Source organism: Oryza sativa, chromosome 4, assembly GCF_034140825.1.
Source record: "Oryza sativa Japonica Group chromosome 4, ASM3414082v1".
NCBI lineage: Eukaryota > Viridiplantae > Streptophyta > Magnoliopsida > Poales > Poaceae > Oryza > Oryza sativa.
In genome coordinates this window covers 5,519,654-5,543,708 of record NC_089038.1, presented here as the reverse complement: position 1 = coordinate 5,543,708, position 24,055 = coordinate 5,519,654, and the positions used below count along the sequence as shown (strand labels likewise).

The 24,055-nt window shown below is 41.7% G+C and overlaps 1 protein-coding gene across 1 annotated transcript; it reads left to right on the top strand.

Annotated features, from left to right (window-relative positions):
- The first annotated feature begins 17,174 nt into the window (after window positions 1-17,174).
- LOC4335094 (syn-pimara-7,15-diene synthase-like) lies at window positions 17,175-22,858 on the top strand. Its single transcript, NM_001402341.1, has 14 exons — window positions 17,175-17,476; window positions 18,646-18,695; window positions 18,853-19,135; window positions 19,236-19,416; window positions 19,801-20,021; window positions 20,106-20,226; window positions 20,299-20,396; window positions 20,482-20,696; window positions 20,776-20,888; window positions 20,965-21,060; window positions 21,148-21,363; window positions 21,458-21,599; window positions 21,822-22,067; window positions 22,382-22,858. The coding sequence occupies exons 1-14, from the start codon at window positions 17,236-17,238 to the stop codon at window positions 22,685-22,687; spliced, it is 2,529 nt and encodes an 842-aa protein (NP_001389270.1). The 5' UTR covers window positions 17,175-17,235; the 3' UTR covers window positions 22,688-22,858.
- Window positions 22,859-24,055: the final 1,197 nt, after the last annotated feature.

Below are 24,055 nucleotides of genomic sequence, written 5' to 3'. Positions count from 1 at the left end.
CCATGGCGTTCCCAAGAAAATCGTATCTGATAGGGGAAGCCAATTCACCTCTCACTTTTGGAAGAAGCTCCAAGAAGAGCTGGGTACTCGATTGAATTTCAGCACCGCCTATCACCCGCAGACAGATGGACAGACCGAGCGTCTGAATCAGATTCTAGAAGATATGCTCCGCGCATGTGTCCTAGATTTCGGGAAGACTTGGGATAAGAGTCTCCCCTATGCCGAGTTCTCCTACAATAACAGCTACCAAGCCAACATACAAATGGCACCCTATGAAGCGTTGTACGGGCGCAAATGCCGGACACCGCTATTGTGGGACCAAGTTGGAGAAAGCCAAGTGTTCGGGACTGATATCCTGAGAGAAGCTGAAGCTAAAGTCAGAATCATTCGGGATAATCTAAAGGTGGCACAGTCCCGGCAGAAAAGTTATGCAGATAACCGTCGCCGTGATCTGGAATTCGCAGTGGATGACTTTGTGTATCTTCGGGTCACGCCATTGCGAGGGGTGCACAGGTTTCAGACAAAAGGGAAGCTCGCACCTCGGTATGTGGGTCCCTTCCGTATCATCGCTCGACGCGGAGAAGTTGCTTACCAGCTGGAGTTGCCCGCCTCCTTGGGCAACGTGCATGATGTGTTCCATGTGTCGCAACTCAAGAAATGTCTTCGAGTGCCATCCGAGCAGGCCGACTCAGAGCAAATTGAAGTTCGCGAAGATTTGACCTATGTGGAGAAGCCAGTGAAAATCCTGGACACCATGGAGCGCAGGACCAGGAACCGAGTAATCCGTTTTTGCAAGGTCCAGTGGAGCAACCACGCCGAAGAAGAAGCTACTTGGGAGCGCGAAGACGAGCTGAAGGCAGCCCATCCCGATCTCTTCGCCAGTTCTTCCGAATCTCGGGGTCGAGATTCCGTTTAAGGGGGGTAGGTTTGTCGCGTCCCAAATCGACTCTAAAATCTATCCTCGAAATTGTGCAAAGAATAATTAAAATTCAATGTGAAAGCCTCCAACAATTAAAATGTGCAAAGATAAAAGTCAAATGAGGCTTGGAGGATTTTTGTATATTTCCTAAAAGCCTAAAATGCTTAAATAAATTTTAGTGGAATTTTCAGAGCACAAATAATAATTGAAAAGAAATAAACAAAGTGGAAAAGGTTTATAAAAAGAAAAACCCTAAAAGAAGTTCTCTTTCCCCCCCCCCTTCCCTCTTGGGCCGGCTCGGCCCACTTCCCTCTCCCTCTCTCTCGCCTCTCCCGCGGCCCACCGGCTCCCCGCGCGCGCGCGCGCCGCTGACAGGCGGGCCCGCCCGCCACTCTCGCTGACGGGTGGGGCCCACCTGTCATCTCCCTCCTCGCGCCGCGCCCGTCGCCGCCCGTGCCCTAGCGCCGCCGCCGCCGCGGATTGCGCCGCATCCCGCCGTCCCCGCGCGCATTAAAGAGAGGGGAATCACTCCCCGTGATTCCCTCTCCCGTTTCCCCCGATTTCCCCTCTCTCTCTCTCCCTCGGATTCGCTCGGATTTAATCCCGTATTCGTCGCCGGCGCATCTATGGAACCCGAGAACTCCGCGGCCGTTTCCTCCCTCCCCGGCCGCGTTCTCCCCCTCCCGTTGCTATATAATCGTTGCCCGAGCTCCGCTCTTCCGTTTCCGCCGCTCACCGCTCGCTCTCGCCGTCGGAATCGTGCTCGCGCCGTGCTCCTCTCTCTCCGCCGTCGCCGCCGTGCTCCGGTTCGCCGCCGCCGCCGCTCCGGACCTCCTCCCGGCTCGGCGACACCTCCGTCCGCTTCGCCGCATCGCCGTCGACCTCGTCCGCGCCTCCGTTTCGCTCGCCGACCGTCGGAGCGCCGTCGTCATCGTCATCCCGAGCCGCGCCGCCGTCTTCCTCCGCTCCGTCCGCCGTTTCCGCCGCCTTCGCTGTCTCGGGGTGAGCCGTGGACCGTCCCCTTCGTTTCCCCCTTCCCTCCTCTCTCTCGGGTGCCACTCCGCCGCGCCGTTGGTCGCCGGCGGCGACCATCGGGGCGCGGGTGCGCGCCGCTCCCGTCGGCCGCGCCGGCGAGGCCGCCCTCGGGCGCGCCCTCGCGGCTGCCAAGTGGGCCCGGCCGTCAGCCGCCCGCGCCCGCGGGTGCGGCTGACGCGCGGGACCCACGGCGCCGACCGCCGCCAGCCGCGTGCGCCCGGTCCACCGTGGACCGAGCGGCTGACGCGTGGGCCCCACTTCCCGTGGACCCGGTCCGCGCGTCCGCTCCCTCGGCTGACGCAATAAATAGGATTTTTAATTGAAAATTAAATGAAGAAATTCGCAAATATCCATTTAAAGAGCATATAAACTTCAAATGGCCATATCTTGGCCATTTGAACTCGGAATTGGACCGTTCAAGTCTCTAATTTTTCCTTAAGATGTAAAGAACCCATTTTTGTGCTTTGTTTTTGCTGTTATGTGGAGTTATTTAGTGTTAAAGCCTTTTTCTTTTCCGTTGGTCGTGTAGACGCTGCAGCTTCGGAAGATCCGCTCTTCGTTGAAGTCGAAGCCGTCGATTGGGAAAACGAGCAAGGCAAGACACATCATCTTGATCATATTGAATCCCAGTTTATAAAATTATGTTGATTTAAATTATTGCATTATCGCTTTATTTAAATTCCCGCGTTATCACTGTTTTATTTAGCCATGCCTATTTACCTTTGTTATGACCATATCATTATTGTTATTGTTATTATTATTACCTTGTTCACCCTAGGCAAACAAAACCTCAACTAGTGGACTCTCTACTCATGACAGCACTAGTTTAATTCTAGGTAGATGCTTCGCAAGTTAATTAGGCAACATTAGGTGGTTTTATAACTCTAGACTTGGGAAATTCTCATATCACCTGGACACTCTGGAATTGTTGGTTTATTGTGGAATTGGCTTCACACCGCCCCCTCTATTCAAAATCCCCTAAAATGGTTTTAGGCTGGGCTCGGGGTGCATGGTTTTGATGGTAGCACCTCGGCCGTATAAGGACCGGTCTTCGGGCCTCTGTTGCAAAGCACTACCGTACTTCCACATGTCTAGTGGGTAAGGCTTAGTTTGTGGCTCAGTCTAGTCATAAACAAAAGTACACGGATTGGAGATGGATGAAGTCGGGGGTCGATGGACATTCTCCAGGGCAAATGAAGGCTACACGAGCTGCGGCCCGGTAGTCGAGATGTCAAAAAGCACAGGGTTGGTGCCCTGCTGCGAGGGGCTCAGTTCCGTCTGCCTGTCCCGGGGGTTCCGGCCGTAGGCGGAATTGGGTCGGTACTCTTGTCTAAGGCTAGGATGGGTCGGAAACTATGTCACGTCTTTCGTCTGTATACCGTGGTGGTATGTGGCACGTGGTTACACGTGAGAAAGATGTGTCTTGTGGGTAAAGATGTACACCTCTGATCAGAGTATAATCTATTCGAATAGCCGAGCCCTCGGTTATGGGCAAGCCGAGCAATGTACCCAAGTTAGTGTTTTAATTCTTAAAACTTGCTTAACAACTAAAATATGGAATGGTTGGCCTGGGTTGGCTTAGGACGAGCTGGGACCCAGGGTCGGGTTGCCAGTTCGGTCTGAATCATCATAGGCCTTGGGTTAAGGCAGGTTCGTGTGGGTTCACGGCCTTGATTAATAATATTGTATAGTTCTAAGATCGTGTTTACAAAATAGCCCTGAGCAACTAAATGTCTTTAAATGCTGTTTACTGCAACCCTAACCCTTTATATTATAATTCCCTTGTACTCCCTTGCATTTATTATGCATTCGTGGGTGTGTCTTGTTGAGTACGGTGGTTGTACTCAGTCTTGCTCAATTTTTCCCAAGCCCAGATGAGGAGTTCCTTGAAGATGAAGGCTTTGGTGTCTAGCTCGTGCCTGCCGTCAAGCGCCTGTGGTCTTCGCCCTAGTCTTCCGCTGCTTCTTCGTTTGTCTTTGTGTGTTGGGCCTTCGTTGCCCATGTAATAATTTTATATACGCTTCCGCTTGTTAAACTCTGAATTGTATCAACTTTTGGTGTACCTTGCCTCCTGGGACAAGGAATAATACACGCACGTCAGGAACGCCTGTTGGGTGATTTCCGGTCGTGACAATACGTCTGTTATCTCAAGGACATACTCAACAATTAGAGACCGTTCCCAACAACGAAGGTGGTCAAACTGACGGAACACTGCAGCAACTTGATACTCCACAAGCTCCCGGAAAAGAAGAAAGATCTAGGGTGTCCCACGATCACCTGCTCGATCGGAGCACAACAATTCGAGCAGGCCTTGTGCGACCTTTGAGCTAGCGTCAGCGTCATGCCAAAAGACGTCTTTGACAAGCTCAACTTCACGGTGTTGGCACCAACACCGATGCGCCTCCAACTGGCTGACTCATCAGTCCATTACCCGGCAGGGATAGCGGAGGATGTGCCAGTCAAGTTACGGGATTTCTTCATCCCGGTGATTTTGTTGTGCTAGACATGGACACGGGGAAGCAGACGCCGCTCATTCTAGGGCGTCCATTCCTTAGCACTGCAGGAGCCAACATTGACGTGGGAACGGGGAGTATCAGTTTCCATATCAACGGGAAGGAGGAAAAGTTTGAGTTTCAACCGAGGACAGAACAATGCTCCATGGTCAGAATCAAGTACAGGCCAAACCCGCAGAACATTCAAGAGGTCGAAGTGAAGCCACCCAAGACGGATAGCCTGGTAAAGTTTATGCATAATTTCCTAGAAAAGGAAACAACAATGCCCAGGAACCGTTATTGGAGGACGTCGGTAAAATCACCTATACCGGCCAAAAAATCAGAGCAGCCGGCTCAGAAGAAGCCGTCTTCTGCACAAAAATCAAAGAAAGTGTGCAGGAAGAAGCCAAAGACGCCCGCTCCATCACCTCCGGAGACAGGTGGAAAATCCGTAAACTAAAACAAAAGAAGGTACGGTCTTGCACGTCGGACTTTGAATGACGCGACCTTCGCCAATAGGTAAATTGGTATGCATCTGCATATTTGTTTTCAACAATTTGAATTTTTGCATCACCACATGTTTTAATTTCAAAATTGCATTTAGGATTTTTGAATTTTGAGGAAATTCTTCAAATGAATTTTTCAGAGCAAACCAAAATAAAATTTTTAACGAAAATTCACTGTGCCGCGACCACACTGACTGTTGGAATCCAACGGCCAAAAGTGGGGTCAGTTGGGCCCACCAGGGGGTTCGACCGAACACCCTGGTTCGGCCGAACCGGCCAGGCAACGGTTACCTGCCATTTTTTCAAGTGTAACGGCTAGTGGGTCCCACATGTCATTTCTGATCGTTGTGGGTACTCTATAAAAGCCAGCCTGCCGAGAGAGGGAATTCCACCCCATTTCAACACATTTTCATTCTCTCTCCAAAGTTTGCTCTCAAGTTCATTCATGCTTTGATAGTTTTCCTCAAGTTCAAATCTTTAGTTGCATATATACAAGTTGCTTTGGTGAAACTAACCGGCGGGTGAAACTCTTGTCATTTCTAACCCCGAGCCGAGTTAGCCTGTTCTTACTCCATTTTGCAGTATGAGGAGGCGACTGCTATTCAAGGGGTCAGGCTCTCCATCAAGTTGTCATGACGAGTCTAGCACTCGTTCATCAGCCGATGTCTCGATGGAAGACGCCGACACTCCACGACAACTCCTAAGCGACGCTAACCTCGACCTTGTCAGTGATCGGGAGAGACAAGCCTACTACATGCTGAGCGACCGGGAGTATGCTCACACATGAGAATACTCACTAGAGTTGCTGAAAAAGATAGATATGGATGTTGAATTTCGTTCTATTTGGAAAGCTGTTGGTTGGCAGAGATTTGCTGTGGTAGATGAGCCTGGTTCTCCTTTGCGTACTTTGCAATTTCTGTGCACTTTGAAAGAAATAGAAGATGGTATTTCTTTTCGCTTTTTTCGTAAGGAGTTCACGCTCACATGGAAAGGCTTGAGTACATTTCTTGGTTTTCACGATTCCTGTAAAATCGATCTCCAGAAAGGAATTTCTGGGTTCGAGAAAAATAGGTTTTGGGAAGATATTTCTAGTGCTCCAATTTGCGAGAAACCTAGAACGAATGATATCCATAATCCCACACTTAGGCTCATGCACAAATGGATTGCTATTACTTTGTTTCCTAGAAGTAATCTGAGACCCATTAGGGGAGATGAATTAATTATCATGTTTGCCATGGTTAGAAAGATCAAAATTTCTCCTGTGAAATGTATGATAAGACAATGGTTAGAAAGTATAAAGTTCTCTACTCCTGTTGAGTGCACTACTCTGATTACTCGGATAGCAAAAGGGCTAGGGGTCGTTAGCGACCAAATTGCTTTTATCTCAGCCGCTCGTCCGCGTATTGATGAAGCCTATCTAGTGCAAGGGCATATTTTGAAACATGGAGTAGATGGATCTTTGGTATACTTTTTCCCCGGTTGTACAAATGAAATCCCATTGCCAAATGCGGGGTATCATTTGTACAACTGCCTTGAACTAACCATTCCCCTGCAGACCATAGAAGAATCTCGTGCAGGTGGAACATACAGGGACACGCGCAACATGACAAGGAACGAACAAGGAAGTTTATCATCTTCGACACCCGTGCAGATGTATGAGGCAGGTTGGGCACCAACTGGGGATGCACCCGGATGGACCCAAGCGCCACGCCATAGCATCGGAGTCTCAACCTGGTTAAGCGCCAGTGAGGACCGGTGGCATGTGCCTCATGACATCCACTGGGGGGACAACCAACCCTCCAGATCAAGTGGTGTGCCTCCATCTCCAAGTGAATGGCGCTCGAGTTCCTCTCGTTGGGACTTGGGTGAAATCACTAGGAGAATGGACACCCTTGATGTGCAGGCAGGGGAGATCCAGTACAACCTCAAGGAACACATAGCTCAAACGCAAGAATGGCAACGATCTGCTGATGCTCAGTTCACCAACATCAACAACATGATGCAGCAACAGCATGATGACCTTCAGGCGTACTTTTGCTTTCAGGGATACAATCCTTATCAAGGACCCTGAGCGAAAGCCAAGCTTGGCAGGAGATCTTGCTCCCCCCACTGAGTTAACTTGTATCACATTGCATATTTCTTTTTCCAATTGCATATTTGCTTTCCAATTGCATTCTATAAAACTTGAAAACAACATAAAAATTTGCAAAATAGAAAATACCAAAAAGATAGGATAGGTTTGAGTCATGCTAGGTAAGACAAGCTAGTTCTCTTTGTTGAAATGATGAATAGTTGCTCTATTTTATATCTTTTATATATAGGTTCTTGGTAAATACACTCTCAAAGGTTAAATATGAGTAGCCAACAATTATCCAGGAACCTGAGGTAAATGGGTTGCACTTGCTGATCTAAGTCTAAGTTGTTGCGAGATATGAGATAGTAAATATGAGTTGCTATGATCCTGATACTAGTTTGACTTGGATTCCGGATGTTTTGTTTTTCAAAACGATAAAAATGAAAGTTCCTCATTTGATGTAAATTCCTACCAGAGCCAAAAATGTGCTATCATGATTAAACCATATACATTTTGGTTGCTTGCCATTCCATTGAACTTTGTCAAACTTTTGTGACTTGTGTAGATACTTCTCATGCTCTATGATCAAGATCATACACCCTCATATATGCACATGCTAAACTCCTACACTGGGAGCTAAGCAATATTCCATTCCATTTCCATATTACCACCAAAATAAATTCTCCATGCTTTCATGTGCTTTCTTCTCCAAAAAAGAAAAAAATCCTTTTTTAAAAAAAAGAGGAGGGAATGGTTATGAAAAAAAAAAGGTTATGCTCCATCAAGCATGCGCATATTACTGAAAAAAAATGTAGTTATGCCCTCTCCTAATAAATAAAAGAAGGATTTTTGGGAGAAGAAAGTAAGCACAAAGGAGAAGCATTTTCTTTATTTTCTTCATACACCATTTCCACCATATATCACACACATTATGCACGATCTTGATCTTGAGTATGTTTAGTTATCTGCTTTAGTCTAAGTTTTTGACTTAGCAATAAATGTGAATGCAAGTATGCCATGTTTGAACCCTACCGAGCTTCACATATAAACCTTAGAGTAGGAATCAACAAGGCAACTTTTGGTGAGGAATTCAAATTGACACACTTAGAGAGATTGAGTGAATCAATTGAGGAACTTGGTTTTCTTTTCCAAAATCATTTGAAAACTTCTGGAATAAGAGTTGAATAAAGATTGAGTGAATTGGTGCTCTAATTAATGTTCTGTCTTTCAACCGCCGAAGGCAAGGAGAAGCAGTGTCTCGTGGGAATCAAGGGTAAGGGTAAGTCAGCGTGCCAAAGATTATTTAATCTGAGAGAGAGTACATATACCTTGCACCTGTATCTTTAAAATATGCAGCATAGTAGCAACTCATGATCAACAACCAAGTCATTGTTTCCTTTCGTCCTTCACTCGGAACGAGCAAAGGTTCAAGCTTGGAGGTTTTTGTTGATGGTCGTTATCGATCAGTTTCAACCGTCAATATTACTAAAACAAGAGAGAACTAGTGATGCTTGCAATGCATAAATATTTTAGAATAATAATATGCCACTAGTATTAGGTCTACTAACCTTTTGCAGAGAATGATCATAAAGTTGAGGAGAATCGAGATCAACACCAACAATAAATCAATCGGACGATGTCGAGAACCAGACTTGTGTATGAATGGGCCAAGAACTCAGAATTAACATGACAAAATGGGCCAAAATTCACAAGTCTGCAGAGAAGAACAACAGAGGAGGCCGCCAGCCAATCCATGGGCTGGCCGAACCCCCCTCATCGCCGCTGGGTGTCAGGTTTCTTTTGGACGGTGTGGATTAGCTCCCAATGACGGTTGGAGGATATTTCCGACCATTCCAACCGTCCCAACCGTCATTGGGAGGCTATATAAACCCCTCACCTTCTCACTATACTCACACACCTCAAGCAAGAACTCTCTCATTACTCTCAAGTTTTGTTTAGTAGTATCTAGCTGGTGGAATAGAATTAGAATAGTAATCAGGAGTCCGGAAGCCTTCGGAAGAGTTCGGGTATGGCTCTAGTAGCTTTCCTTTACTCTTTTGTAAGCTTTGTACTTTTATTAGAATACTCTTCTAAATACATTTCTGTTATTGAAATACTTTCCGAGTATATGAGTACCAACTTTACATTATGTTCATGTTATACTGAATATACTACTAGCCTATCTGTGAGATGCTTTGGTGCGGGTATAGCGTTTGCTTATGCAATTACTCTATGTCATGACGATGATATTAGAGTAGTATCTGATAGTTTAGACGTGGTGTCTGGATTACGGGATATCATTATTTGAGGTTATATATTGCGGATGAGAGGTGGGCCGCTGATGGTGACAGCTCAGTACGGGTATTCCTCCGCGCCTATATATATATATCCTAAGTTAATTTTCTAGGGAGGGTATTCCTCCATATTTAGCCTCGGTTGAATGATCATGACGGGCTGTCGTAAGGAACTCGGCAGTCAAGGGTGGCTTCTCGAAGTACCAGGAGGACATCAGATAGAGGGTATTAGCTAGTATTTCAGTTAACTAGAATGTATGTATACTATGTATATTAGAAGTATAGGAATAGATTCTCTTTCTCTTTTCTTTCCGCCTAGCTTAGATTATTTATTATGAGGATGAGTAGAAATGCTTGTGTGTCACTCTACCCTTGGATTATCTTAACACCTGCTTAGAATATGATTATCACAAGTAATATACAAATTATTAGTTGAGTTCTCTCTACATGATCTTCCCACCGGATAAAATCAATACGATACCCTTGGAATACTCTCGGGTGTAATGCTACAATGGTATATCCGTGCGCTTGCGGATGAACTCAGTAACCATAATATACCAGAAGTATTTCTGCGCCATTGCTGGGAATTGTATTTCTACTAATGTCGTGAAGAAATACCAACAGTAGCCGATGTTCAACAACCGATCGCTATGTCCTGGCATTTCATAATACTCCCAAGCAAAGCAATCTCTGAATTCCTTTAAAAGCTCTATCAACTTTGTTCTAAATTCTGAAGACAAATTCTTAATAATAAATGTCGGCCTCGGTCGATCACCTGGACCTATGTCAATTTCTTCCAAATTATCGGCCGACATGAAACCCCGGCCTTGCTTGTCATCGAGATCATCTACTGTGTCCTTGGTGTAGACGTTTGAACCCTGCACGACGCCCTCAAAATAATAGCTTGGGCTCTCTATCTTCAATTGGTTGTATATCACAATCGGACACTTTTAGAAAATCTCCATTCCAAACTTTTCCAGATAAGCAATCGATATCATCCATCTCCCAAAGAGCTAAATCGGCATTGACAACATTGACTGACCTGTCGGCTGGCACAATTTCAATTTTGTTGCCTTCCCATTGAATCAGGCATTGATGCATGGTTGAGGGAATACAACAATTAGCATGAATCCAATCCCTTCCAAGCAACAAGCTATAGCAACCCTTCCCATCGATGACAAAAAATGTTGTAGGGATGGTTTTACTGCCGACTGTCAACTCCACATTTAAAACCCCTTTAGTTTCTGATGGATTGCCACCGAAATCTTTGAGAACCATATTTGTCTTGCTAAGGTCTTCAGCATTTCTGCCCAGCTTCCTGAATGTAGCATATGGCATCAAATTCACAGTAGCCCCACCATCAACCATCATGTTGGACATCGGCTTCCCATTGACAAAGCCGTTTATATACAATGGTTTAAGATGTCGATTCTCTGTCCCCCTATGGTTTCTCAAAAACCGCCTGCTCTGGTGACAAAACCAACCTAGCCGATGCTTCCTCAACTTCATCGACATCGGCTTGTTTGGCTCCAAATTCAGCAGGTAACGTGAAAACCATGTTAACCGATGCAGTTACAACACTCTTCCCCCGAGCCAATCTTTTTGCTTCATCGGCTTCGGATTCATCAGCTACAGCAGCTGGTTTCTTAACACGCCACTCCTACCTTGGCTTTGCTTTCTTCAACCGATGGTTAATTTCTTACTCAACCTCATGAAAATGCTCCCTGTTCCTCAACCTTTGAACCCTTCTCTTCTGATTCTTTGTAAAAATACCAGAAGGACACCATTGAGTTTTCCTGCCTTCGTCGTCCTCTCGATCACGGTCTTAGTTCACTGGGCCCAATCTTTGATGAACAGGAACCCTTGTTTGCCTCAGCCGATTGTTTCCATTGTAAGATCGGCTCGAACTTTCTGCAACATTACTGCATCCAGGACAATCCTCGATAGATGGCAGCCTCATACCTTCATTCCAGCAGAATCTGAAAAACTCACAGCTCCAATGAGGATCAAAACCACCATCGTCTTCTTCATAATACTTTTCCTGCTGCTGCTTGTCATACTTCCTCTAGTACTTGTTAATAATCTTAGCCGAATTCACTTGAAAACCTTGAGTGTTTCCTCCATCAGCTACTCGGCCAGCTGTATGCACCATATTGACAGGAAAAGGATTACCATCGGCCTTCATCGGCTTCTTGGAGTCATCAAACTTTATTTTTCCTCCCTCAATAGCCGCATGGATCTGTTGTCTGAAGACTTTGCAATCATTGGTAGAATGCGACCCAGAGTTGTGCCACTTACAATGCCTCCTCTTGCCCAATTCCTTAGCCGATGGGATTGTATGACTGGCAGGAAGTTGAACCTGCTTCTACCGAAGTAACAGATCGAAAATCTTGTCATCCTTGGTATCAAAGTCATACCTCTCCTCTTTTCCAGAACTTTTTACCCATGGGCATGGTATAACTTTCTTGCTTCTGACCCACTCGGCTCTTGCTACTTCAGAATCATCATCATCATCGTCGGATCCATACATGTAAAGACAAACGTGATTGATCTTTTTGAAGCTCTTCTTGGCTTTTGCAAACCTTTGTTCATGTAAGGTTACTTTCTATGCAAGATGTGACAAACTATCAAACTCTTGGGATGAGAATTTCTCCTTGATTGGAGCTATCAGACCCTGAAAAGCTAAATCGGCTAACTGGGCATCATTCAAACTCAAACTGTAGCACTTATTCCTTATCTCCCTGAATCTCTGAATATAATCCTGCACAGGTTCATCATGCCTCTATCTAATTTCTGTTAAATCGGACAATTTCATCTTATGAATTCCACTATAAAAGTAACTATGGAATTGTTTTTCCAAATCGGCCCAACTGTTAATCGAACCGTACGGCAAAGAAGAGAACCAAGTGAAAGCCGATCCGGAAAAAGACAAGGGAAACAACCTGACCCTCAAGGCGTCAACAGCCGATGCTTCACCACACTAAGCTAAGAATCGGCTGACATGTTCGTAGGTTGAAACACTGTCCTGCCCTGAGAATTTTGAAAAATCTGGAACTTTGAATCGGTTAGGCAATGGAACCCTCTCAAACCACTCAGGGTATGGATGCCGATATAAGTTTCCCGTATCCTTTGGCTTGAGCCCAAACTGCTCTCTCATCACATCTGCAATCATATCGGCCCATGGTCTTTGCTGAGGCGCCCCCTGCGCTTGTTGCGGCACAGGCTCGAATTGATTGTATTGAGGAGCAAATTGGGGCTGAGCCGATCCTCCTTGCTGATACTGAACCTGTGGCGATGGAGGCTGATATTGGTAATTCAAATTGCCCCCTTGATAATTCTGAAAGTTTGGCTGTATGTTGCGCACCAAATGTTCGGAAATAACTTGAGGTATCACCAATTGATCTGGTTGCACATTATGAACCAAATTCTCTGGGACAACTTGATTTGCAACGTGCTGCCTCGGCTGATTATCGGACGTCCTCAACCCAGCCGATGCATTTAGCAAACCTTGCTGCTGAATCGGCTGAGCAACCTGCTGCCTCGGTGGCATCTGCTGAATCGGCTGCTGCTGGACTGGGTCAACATTAGGCTGAGTTGGTAAGAACATAGCAGCAACTTGCTACTGAGTTAGCCGACTGACATTTTGTCCACCATGCTGTGGTTGCTATCTCACCAACAACCGAGGATTGATTAGTTGTCCTTTTGTCGATGATGGTGCATTAGGTGCAGGAGCTGATACTGGTGCTGTCGGCTGAGCTGGTGGCGCATTGGGAGCAATTGGCTGAACAGTCGGCTGATTATTAGTGATCAAGGGCCGATAGTTTGGGAAAACACCCCCTGGTAAACAAACTGGTCCTTTAGCCTGATATTCAGCTATCGAACCATCAACCATTGACTTAACCATATTTGACAAGGTAATAACTAACACCCCAGATTAATTAATCAAAGCATGTTGCACAGCATAGTCAATCCGATCTTGGAAGTTATTAAACTATAACTGTGCTGTATTACCATCTAGGCTGAGATCCTCACCTTGCACCCCCTGAGAACCATCACCTTTATCTCCTGAGCCATCTGCAGCACCTTTACCACCTGATTCAGCTGTACTAGTTGGGATTTGTTGTACTTCTCCATCCTTGGAAGAACTTGTCCCAGGAACATCAGCAACTAATTTCATCTTATACCATTGAGCAATTGTTCCTTTACAGGTTTCCATGAATGAATTCAAGAATTGGTGTTGTGTTTGCTGCATCATCAGATCGAGCTCCTTCTTCTGCTCAGGTGTTAGCTTGTCTACAGTGATGGAACAATGTTTCCCTCATTAACTTCCAATGCACCAGACTTTCGATTCTTGGGAGGGAGCTCTTTGCCAGCCAAATATGGCGATGCTGGTAGTTTCTCAGCCATGAGAGAATGCTGTTGCGACTCTGACTTCTAATTGTCCCACCGGGCGTGCCAAAAGCGTGTCGATGTAAAGACACGAGGCCTGGGAGATCTGCTTAACTCCAGTGCAGGTCCAAAACTTGTCTTTAGGTGTATGAGCGTGCCAGTTAATTTGATCCTACAATCAACAAGAAACAAAGACAAAGAAACCGCGGTTAAATCCATAAACAATAGCCGATCACCTAGTTGCCGACGACGTATCATTTATCTTTGAGCCGATGTCATATGTAGATCGATCGGCAGTCGTGAATAAGTAAGAAAGAACTAAATCTACTCGATCGGCTGTAGATATTAACGATATATAATCCTTATGTAGATATATCCTTAAATCAAGTGATTGGGATAGATCGGTCGCCAAGCCGAGACAGTATAAATCACTTAGATCAAAATATATATTAACAACAAGACTATATATGTTCATAGCATAGCCGATCAGATAGATCTAGCATGTATCGGCTAATACCCCGATACCACTCTATATTAAGATTTTAAAGCAAGTAGAATATACTAAACAAAAGCATAATATACTTGAAAAATGCAATAGTATCTTCTTTTCTCATTCTACATGAAAAACAAAAATGAAAGGAAAAAAGCAATCGATGATTAAACAGATTTATAGAGAGTTACTTTTTAACCATGAAAAAGTTACTTCCAATTAACATTGAAGTTACTTTTAAATATTGTTAAACTTATGTGTGTTGATATGTGCTGATTAAATTTAATTTCTAGATAAAGTCACATTTTTGTCCCTACAACGAATTTACTTCTAATGTCGTGACAAAGTTACTTTTATAATATATGTAAATTACTTTTAGACTCTATTAAATTCACTTTTATATATCTAAGAAGTAATTTAGTCAACTCTAAAAGTAACTTATATATATGATAAAAGTAACTTACATATATAATAAAAGTAATTTACAAATATAAATATTTTTTCATCGTAATATAATCATGTAAGATATTGTTGTAAAGATTTAATTGTAACGAGCACAATGGTGTAATCGGATTATAGATCGGATAAGTAATTTGAAAGAAAACTTTGTTTGAAGAGGAAAAGGACGTACATGTATATTAAAAAAATACATGCATGTAGTGCCATGTAGTAGTTGGACTTCTCCACATTTCTCCATGTTTAGGCGTCGCTAGTTAAGGCAAAATCGACAAGCCTCTCGAAATAGATTTTACGTTAATTATATCGTAGCTGCACAAAAATATATACTATGCCATTAATACTTGGTCACAACCTCTTAGAGCAAGTTTAATAGTATAGCAAACTCCTAGCTCCAAATCATCTATAGCCAATGTAATAGCCAATTCATACAATGGTTGCTTACTACACTATTAATACCTGGTCCCACCTGTCATATGCACATTACATCTTGGTGTCCATGCTGCAGCTAGCTATAGATCTGTAGCCCGATGCTCTTCTCTCTTTTCTTTTATCTCTTTAAAATGTGTTTATAGCTGGCTTATAGTCTGCTATTGTACCTGCTCTTGTACATACATCTCGAAGCTTGTGCTACTGCTCACAAATTTGTAGCCTATTTTTCTTCCCTCTTCTTCACTTAAATATAAATCTAATAAATCTAATGTGCTAATTTTTGGAGCCCTATTAATTATATGATTTATTATACTCGTTCTTATGTAAGCATATATAGTTCATTATTTATCATAATCCCGGGTTCTCTAATACTCCTTTGTCATAAATATCCCTTGCTTCGACCTTTTTTAGTCATTAATTTTTTTACGAGTGATCTATCCATTCTAAAATATAAGTTACCATTAACATTTAAATTTTATTTTAAAATACAGCTATTCAATTCACATGTTCCCCATTTTAACCAATCAGAACTATCTCTTGTTTATTTTCTCTAGCTATTTCTTATCTCAAATCAACAACCATATCGACAAGTAATTCCACCTAATACAAATTTCTTAATTCCCGAGGATAGTTTCAAAGATATTTATGATGGAGGGGTAATTTTCAAGGCAAATATATATAAGCACATACCTTTTCACGAGTTAAGCATTTCAGATATTATTAATGATGAAAGTCTAAATTTTGTTGGCCAAATCTTATCACCAAGGGGAGAATTTTCAAAGTAAATTACATGAAGTTAATATATTCTTATCAGCTAAAAATAGAGTCCAATAGAATCAATACTACGGTACTATTCCACTTCCACCCTACTTAGAACTCGAGCCATGGATATTCCACCAAGAGTCGCTCTCCTATAAACCAGGACGTCAGAAAAACACATGCCTGGAAAAAACATGCACCGTTCAACGGAACCGTTGCTCACCATTCACAGAAGTCCAGGTGTCATCTCGCAGACTCGCACTGATTTGAGGATAGCTGATCAGCTACTTTATCAATGACGTACGACCAAAATAATGTTTGACAAGCTGGAGATATTAGTCGGCAAATAAAGCTGGATAGATTCAGGATCAGTTTGAGAACTCGTTAGGTTTTGCAACTCCAATGAACATTCTTAACGAACTGTTAAATAACTTTTTACAAAACTACAGATGTTTTAACAAAATTATCACAGAACTATAGAGTTAGAAAATAAATTTGTCATCAAACTATAGATATAAGATAAACTATCACAAAACTATATATTTAGTAATAAAATAACAAAATTACAAGTTTAACATAAATATGTAATCACAAAACTACAACATATACAACTTGAAAACAATATTAGTGCGGAGAATTTAAACTATAAAATTTCTATTTTCGTGACAACATTAATATTAAATCTACAGTTTTATGTTACTTGATATTAAATATGTAGTTTTGTGATAAGTTAAAACGGATGTTAAATCCGTAGTTTTGCAATAGAATATCTTAGATCTCTAGTTTTTGTAGTTTTTTTTGATAGTTTGATGAGAGAAAATATGTAGTTTTGCAAGATTTACTCAATTTTCTATATATACAAAAGTTTTGTTAAAAATTTAAATAAGCTCACTTTAAAGGTTTGCAATAGTTAATAATATATAGGTTAATGATATTTCTCGTTTTGCGCGCGTGCGGATATATAAAAGGTAAGCTAAACAGTTCTTTCGAACAAAACAAAAGGATAAATTCACAGGCATCTTTCCAAGCGTGCGTGCTTGGACCTATGTCACAGGGATGCAATGCACTTATGCAGGTTATGATCCAGTTTGGTATGCAAAATACATGGTATAGGTCAAAGGCATGCTTGGACTGGACCTACCAGGCTGCTACTATATTTTTTTTGAAGACGGAATCTGCGACGAAAGCGGCCGACCATGCTCAGATCTCGTATGTCCCAGCGTCCACGTATACGTTACGTTCCAGAGCTAGCACGTTGGAAAACTGAACATCGATATATCGTCCAAAGCTATATAAATACAAAGCCATATGCTTGCATCGGGCCTGCAACATTGTTAGTTAGATCAGGTTAATTATTAACATCACCCATTTCAATCCAACCTCGTGCCAATGGCGAGTCCTATGGAAGCTGTAGCCCGTTCCAGCCTCGTGCTCGCACCTCGCCGGCGGCGAGCCCTCGGCCTCCTCCCGGCGGCGGCGGCGGCCGCCCCATTCGTGCTAGATTGTCGCCGGCGGCATAACGGAGGAATGCGTCGTCCTCATGTCAGCTTCGCCTGCTCGGCCGAGCTCGACACCGGTCGCCGGCAGCTTCCTTCCACGGGGACTCGAGCGGTGATGTCGTCCTGTCCCGGTATATGAGATCAAACTCCCTCCTGGCTTACCTTGGTTTGTTGGATGGAGTCATGGAGTCATGGGGTCCTATTTAGCGCGCGGGTCTAGATTCTTGAATCACGTTGTCTTAATTTTATATGTTCAATTATATATGGCGGATCTAGATATTTGTTCAAAAATAGACTCGGTGAAAGGAACCACCCCAACTTTTAGTTTGCTTTGTTTTGTTTTCTCGATTTATATCCAAACGTTATTATACTTGTATAAGTCATAATTTCTACTCTATAGATGCCAAAATATAGTAATTTCTTGGGTTTAATTTTATCCCAAATATAATAACTTAAATACTCCCTCCGTTTCACAATGTAAGTCATTCTAGCATTTCCCACATTCATAGTGATGTTAATGAATCTAGACATATATATCTATCTAGATTCATTAATATCACTATGAATATGGGAAATGCTATAATGACTTACATTGTGAAACGGAGGAAGTATGTAATAGACGTCTTTTTAACACTGAACAACACATACCATCCTTGACTTTTATTATCAAGCCAACTATAACCTGGGGTCCCGCACATCGAGAAGGTAAACAAGTATTTTTACCTATCCTTAATAGTCATGTCAAGGATTAAAAATGTTATATTTTAGGACAAAAGAAGTATTTTTCTACTAATAAGACATTACACAAAGCATAATTTCTTTAACTTGCTCCATTAAAAAAAACATAAGGGTGAGTTGTCGATTTATTGATAAAGTGTTCAAAATGTTGACTGATGTATAAGAAAAAACCATTCACTTTAATTGAATACATAGCCACAATAAATTATTAATTATTGTACTTTAGGCATCAACTAGAAGCACGTGATGAATTTCCCAACTATGAGTTGGGTTTCTTCTAGCCTGAACCTTCATAGCTTTTGGTCCCACAATATTTTGATGGCTATATATATTTTAATAAAAATTAAAATTTCTTACAGTCTATGAGTAGTATGGGTACAAAGAAGATAGACGGTGGTTAATTACCCGGTGGACCAATACCTAAAATTCTCGTTTTCTGAAAGTTACTTTTTCAATGAAATGAAATTTACTGTTGTACAGTTAATATGGGTGCTGAATATTTGTGGTTTAAGAGTAGTGCCATACTGATCATTGTAACATAAATCTTCATCTGTTGAAACAGGATATGTTGAGGGGAGGATGGTAGGAGAAAATACAAGTCAGATAAACATGGTATGGTGTACGGACATCACATATATCGAACTTTCCTTTCTGATATAATTGGATGGAGCTTATTTAAAAGAAAGGCCGCAATAAATTTTATTATCTAAAGAAAAGTGTTTGAGCATCAAATCTTAATCAAACCCCTTCACCATTTTACACAAATTAGGGATGGGAGGCTAGAATACTTAGGCACTTGGAGAACCCGGAGTTCTTACCATCTTCATATGACATAGCATGGGTGGCTATGGTGCCATTGCCGGGCACTGATCATCTTCAAGCTCCATGCTTCCCTGAATGTGTGGAATGGATACTACAAAACCAACACAGTAATGGGTCGTGGGGTGTCAATGAATTTGACTCATCAGCCAGCAAGGATATTCTCCTATCCACTTTGGCATGTATTATTGCACTTGAGAAATGGAATGTCGGTTCGGAGCAAATAAGGAGAGGTATAGACATCAATTTAGTTACCTTCCAATAATTTGTTTCAATGTCTTATATGCTTTCGAGATTTGAATGATAATGAAAAATAATTAATTATGTTTGCAGGATTACATTTTATCGCAAAGAATTTCTCCATTGTTATTGATGACCAGATTGCTGCACCTATAGGCTTCAACCTCACATTCCCTGCTATGGTTAACCTTGCCATTAAGATGGGTTTGGAATTTCCTGCCAGTGAAATTAGTATTGATCAGATTCTTCACCTCCGTGATATGGAATTGAAAAGGTAAGTTAATGAAAAAAAATGTTGTCAAAATAGATTAGTGTTGTACCCGAAAAAAGAGCAACTTTTGTGAGTAATGTTATAATTTTAAAATAAATTTTTCCAATATGGAATTATGATTATAAGAAAAGCTTATATATGTTTCAGTTGAAATATTATTATAAAAGGCATGCAAATGTTTTCCTTGTGACAAAAAATAGTATCTGGTTATGTATCTATGTCAAGCTGCTGCGTGGAGTCATATTTTGTATATAAACCTATTTAATTATCATGGTTATGACTTCTAGCATGTTACTTTACGGTTATTTTTTTTAAAAACCAATGGATATAGCAATAAGAATATTTTCATTATTATTATTGAGTCGTAATACTTTTACAATTAATTAGACTGGCTGGTGACGAATCTTTGGGGAAAGAGGCATATTTCGCCTATATTGCTGAAGGTCTAGAAGAAAGCATGGTGGATTGGAGTGAAGTTATGAAGTTCCAGGGGAAGAATGGATCATTGTTCAACTCCCCGGCTGCAACTGCTGCTGCATTAGTCCACAGATACGATGATAAAGCCCTGGGATACCTATATTCTGTTGTCAATAAATTTGGAGGTGAAGGTAAGAATTGTTTTTCCTTGTGAAAGATGTATACGTGTGTAGACTATATTGCCAAATACTTAATATGGTATTGTACCCTTGCAGTACCAACCGTGTATCCGCTAAATATATTTTCTCAGCTTTCAATGGTGGATACTCTCGTCAATATTGGAATATCTCGGCACTTTTCTAGTGATATAAAGCGCATTTTGGATAAGACATACATGTAAGAACCATGTCTAATCAAAGGCCTTTTAAGAACCATGACTAATCTTGACATTATCTATTTTGCATGCAGTTTATGGTCACAGAGAGATGAGGAAGTAATGCTGGATTTACCAACATGCGCAATGGCATTTCGCCTTTTGCGTATGAACGGATATGGTGTTTCCTCAGGTATTTTAATACCAAAAAGTTTCTTTTCTTAGCAACACTATTCTCTTTTGTCTTGATCTAATTTGTTGTAAGTGATCTCACACAGATGACTTGTCCCATGTTGCTGAAGCCTCAACTTTCCATAACTCAGTTGAAGGATACTTAGATGATACAAAATCCTTATTAGAATTGTACAAAGCTTCAAAAGTCAGTTTATCAGAAAATGAGCCAATCCTAGAGAAAATGGGTTGCTGGTCAGGTAGCTTATTGAAAGAAAAATTGTGCTCCGATGACATCCGAGGAACACCAATCCTTCGAGAGGTGAGTGCATGAAACTTAAAATCCCCACTTCAGTTGGTCTTTAAGTTTACATACAATTCAGTTATTTTTCTAATTTCAGGTAGAATATGCTCTCAAATTTCCATTTTATGCCACGCTGGAACCTCTAGACCACAAGTGGAACATTGAAAATTTTGATGCCAGGGCTTATCAGAAGATAAAGACCAAAAACATGTAAGCATCATATTTCTGAAAAAAATTACGCATGGAATCGTGTCAATACATGAGCTAATATACTTTTCTGAACCAGGCCGTGCCATGTCAATGAAGATCTCTTGGCTTTGGCTGCTGAAGATTTCAGCTTTTGTCAGTCAACTTACCAAAATGAAATCCAGCACCTTGAAAGGTATTTCACTGGTATACTCTAGGTCTCTAGCTCACTTGTCTTCTTAACTTCCACCCTTACAGTGCCAGCAAAATTTTCTTTTGACAGTTGGGAGAAAGAAAATAAGCTGGACCAGCTCGAATTTACGCGGAAGAATCTAATAAACAGCTATCTCTCTGCTGCTGCCACCATAAGCCCTTATGAATTGTCTGATGCTCGCATTGCGTGTGCAAAATCTATTGCGCTCACACTTGTTGCCGATGACTTTTTCGATGTCGGAAGTTCCAAAGAAGAACAAGAAAATCTCATATCCTTAGTCGAGAAGTATGGTTCTTGAACTTTATTCTTTCAAAGGTAGTATTGTTTGTTATGCTTTATTAATGAGTTATCGTTCCTGCTTTTCTAATGGTTGTCATAGGTGGGATCAGTATCACAAAGTTGAGTTCTACTCTGAGAATGTAAAAGCAGTATTTTTCGCTCTATATTCTACGGTTAACCAGCTTGGAGCAATGGCTTCCGCAGTACAGAACCGCGACGTTACAAAATACAATGTTGAATCGGTGAGTTTCATGTGTGATCCTCTAATTACGAATTTCATAACTTTTAAGTAATAGAGGCTTTTAGTGAACTCAACCAATTACATCAAGGTGATACAATTTTGCCGAGAACACTTCCGGTCTCTGTATAACCAAGATGCACATAGTCGTATGAAATTCATATTGGCTTGAAAACAACAATGTAGATAAGTATGTTGACATTACAATATATACATGAATTTGCAGTGGTTGGATTATTTGAGGTCTTTAGCGACAGATGCAGAATGGCAACGGAGCAAATATGTGCCAACAATGGAGGAATACATGAAAAATTCAATTGTGACATTCGCATTGGGACCAACTATACTCATAGCACTGTATTTCATGGGACAAAATCTCTGGGAGGACATCGTGAAAAATGCAGAGTATGATGAGTTGTTTAGACTAATGAACACATGTGGTCGTCTCCAGAATGATATTCAAAGCTTTGAGGTATTTTAATTACTTCGCTTCTAATAAATTATTCGTACTTTCTATATTATATATTATAATATGATCTCAATTTGCCTTGAATCAAAGTAGAACACGAAATTAGTTTCATATATTAAATCCACCATTAAATATAATTTTATAGTATATTTGTTTTGCGTTACAAATGTTGCTTCATTTTTCAATTACGATTGAAAAAGTTTAACTTAGTACAAACAAAAAAAGTCTTAATATATAACGTATGGATCAGTTACTACTCCGGCCATACAAATTAAGTTTATGATTGGGTAATTCTGACAACTGATATGCTGTTGCAGAGGGAATGCAAGGATGGCAAACTGAACAGTGTGTCACTGCTTGTTCTTGACAGCAAAGATGTCATGTCAGTAGAAGAGGCTAAAGAGGCGATAAACGAGTCTATATCATCATGTAGAAGAGAGTTGCTACGGTTGGTTGTTAGAGAAGACGGTGTCATTCCTAAATCATGCAAGGAGATGTTCTGGAATCTTTACAAGACAAGCCATGTGTTCTACTCTCAGGCCGATGGATTTTCCTCGCCGAAGGAAATGATGGGTGCTATGAATGGAGTAATCTTTGAGCCACTGAAAACTAGAGGCAACTAGTCCATCTTAATTTGGCTGAGAAATTTTTAAAAAAAAGGTTTTCCTACGGTATCGCGAGACATCCGCTTTGTAACTCTAAGGTAGCTGCCGGTCTTATAGCCAGGCGAGAGTTGTAATATGAACCTTTTTCTTCTTAATACAATGATATACAAGCCTTTTACGTATTAAAAGAAAAGTTCCTTTGTAATTTTCCCCAACCACATGATAAGGTGAAACATCAAGGAAATAAGCCTACAAAGGGATATCACATTTTCCCAGCATTGAGAAGGAAAAACACACCTCCAAATTGAATCATCAGATAAGCATAGCTGATTCTCTCATTATCTAATTGTTGTATATGTCGCTAAGAAAAGACAAGTAGCCTGCACGTATTGATTGACAAATGACATATGGTGGGAAGGCAATAGTGTCGAGAATTATAATACATTATAAAATCATGAGAGAAATGCATTGGCAGTGCTTAAACTTTAACTTGTACGACTTGCTGATATATTATAATGCAAAAATATCTCTTTATTTAAATTCTACATGGGCACACTTATCATACTGCAGGACTTTAAAACTAATTAGTTACGGCAGGGCCGCTTCCCCGTTGTTGTTGAGGTTACATGCACTGAGGGCCAGCCCCATGGTGAAGCACGTGTTCGGTGCTGGGGTGCAGTGCCTTATCATCCACCTCCATTTCCACCGATGGATCCACCAATGGAAGGAGAAGGTACGGACGAAGGAGATGATAGACACACACTACATAGTGGCGTGGGAGACGGGTGACTTTTTTTTTTCCGTTCCCCTGCTGGTCAAGAACAAGCAAAAGTTTTTTCTTCGGTTGGTTTATGGTGAAACCAAACCAAGAGTGTTACAGAACCGGCCCCAATAGCATATTGAGAACCGAACGCGCAAGAATTAACGTCCTATTAGATCTAAACATGATGACAACACCAAGGCATGATATTTGGTAATGGATCTAGTTCAGCCGAAACCTACATCTCTGGAGCATTGATTACGGGTACTCCTCACCGATCCAGCATATTACAGTGTATCAGAGTTATAACGACCCTCAGCCGAACGCCGCCGGTAGCCGCTCCCTCTAGCTATCTAAATCGTCAAATGCGGTTATAACAGGTCTACTCCTCTATTTAGGGGATAGCGTAGAATAGGGTCCAAATCATACTCTATTCCTAACACCTAATATAACTACAAGTTCTAAACTGTAACCAACGTACATATATTTGAAACAAATATACTTGTGGGAGCCTCTGCAATATATTGGGCTCTGTGGTTGAGCTGGAATGATTTGGTTTTTGACAAATCACCATCTATTACATATATGCAGGTAATTTTCAGGGCAATATATTGGCTCCGGTGTTG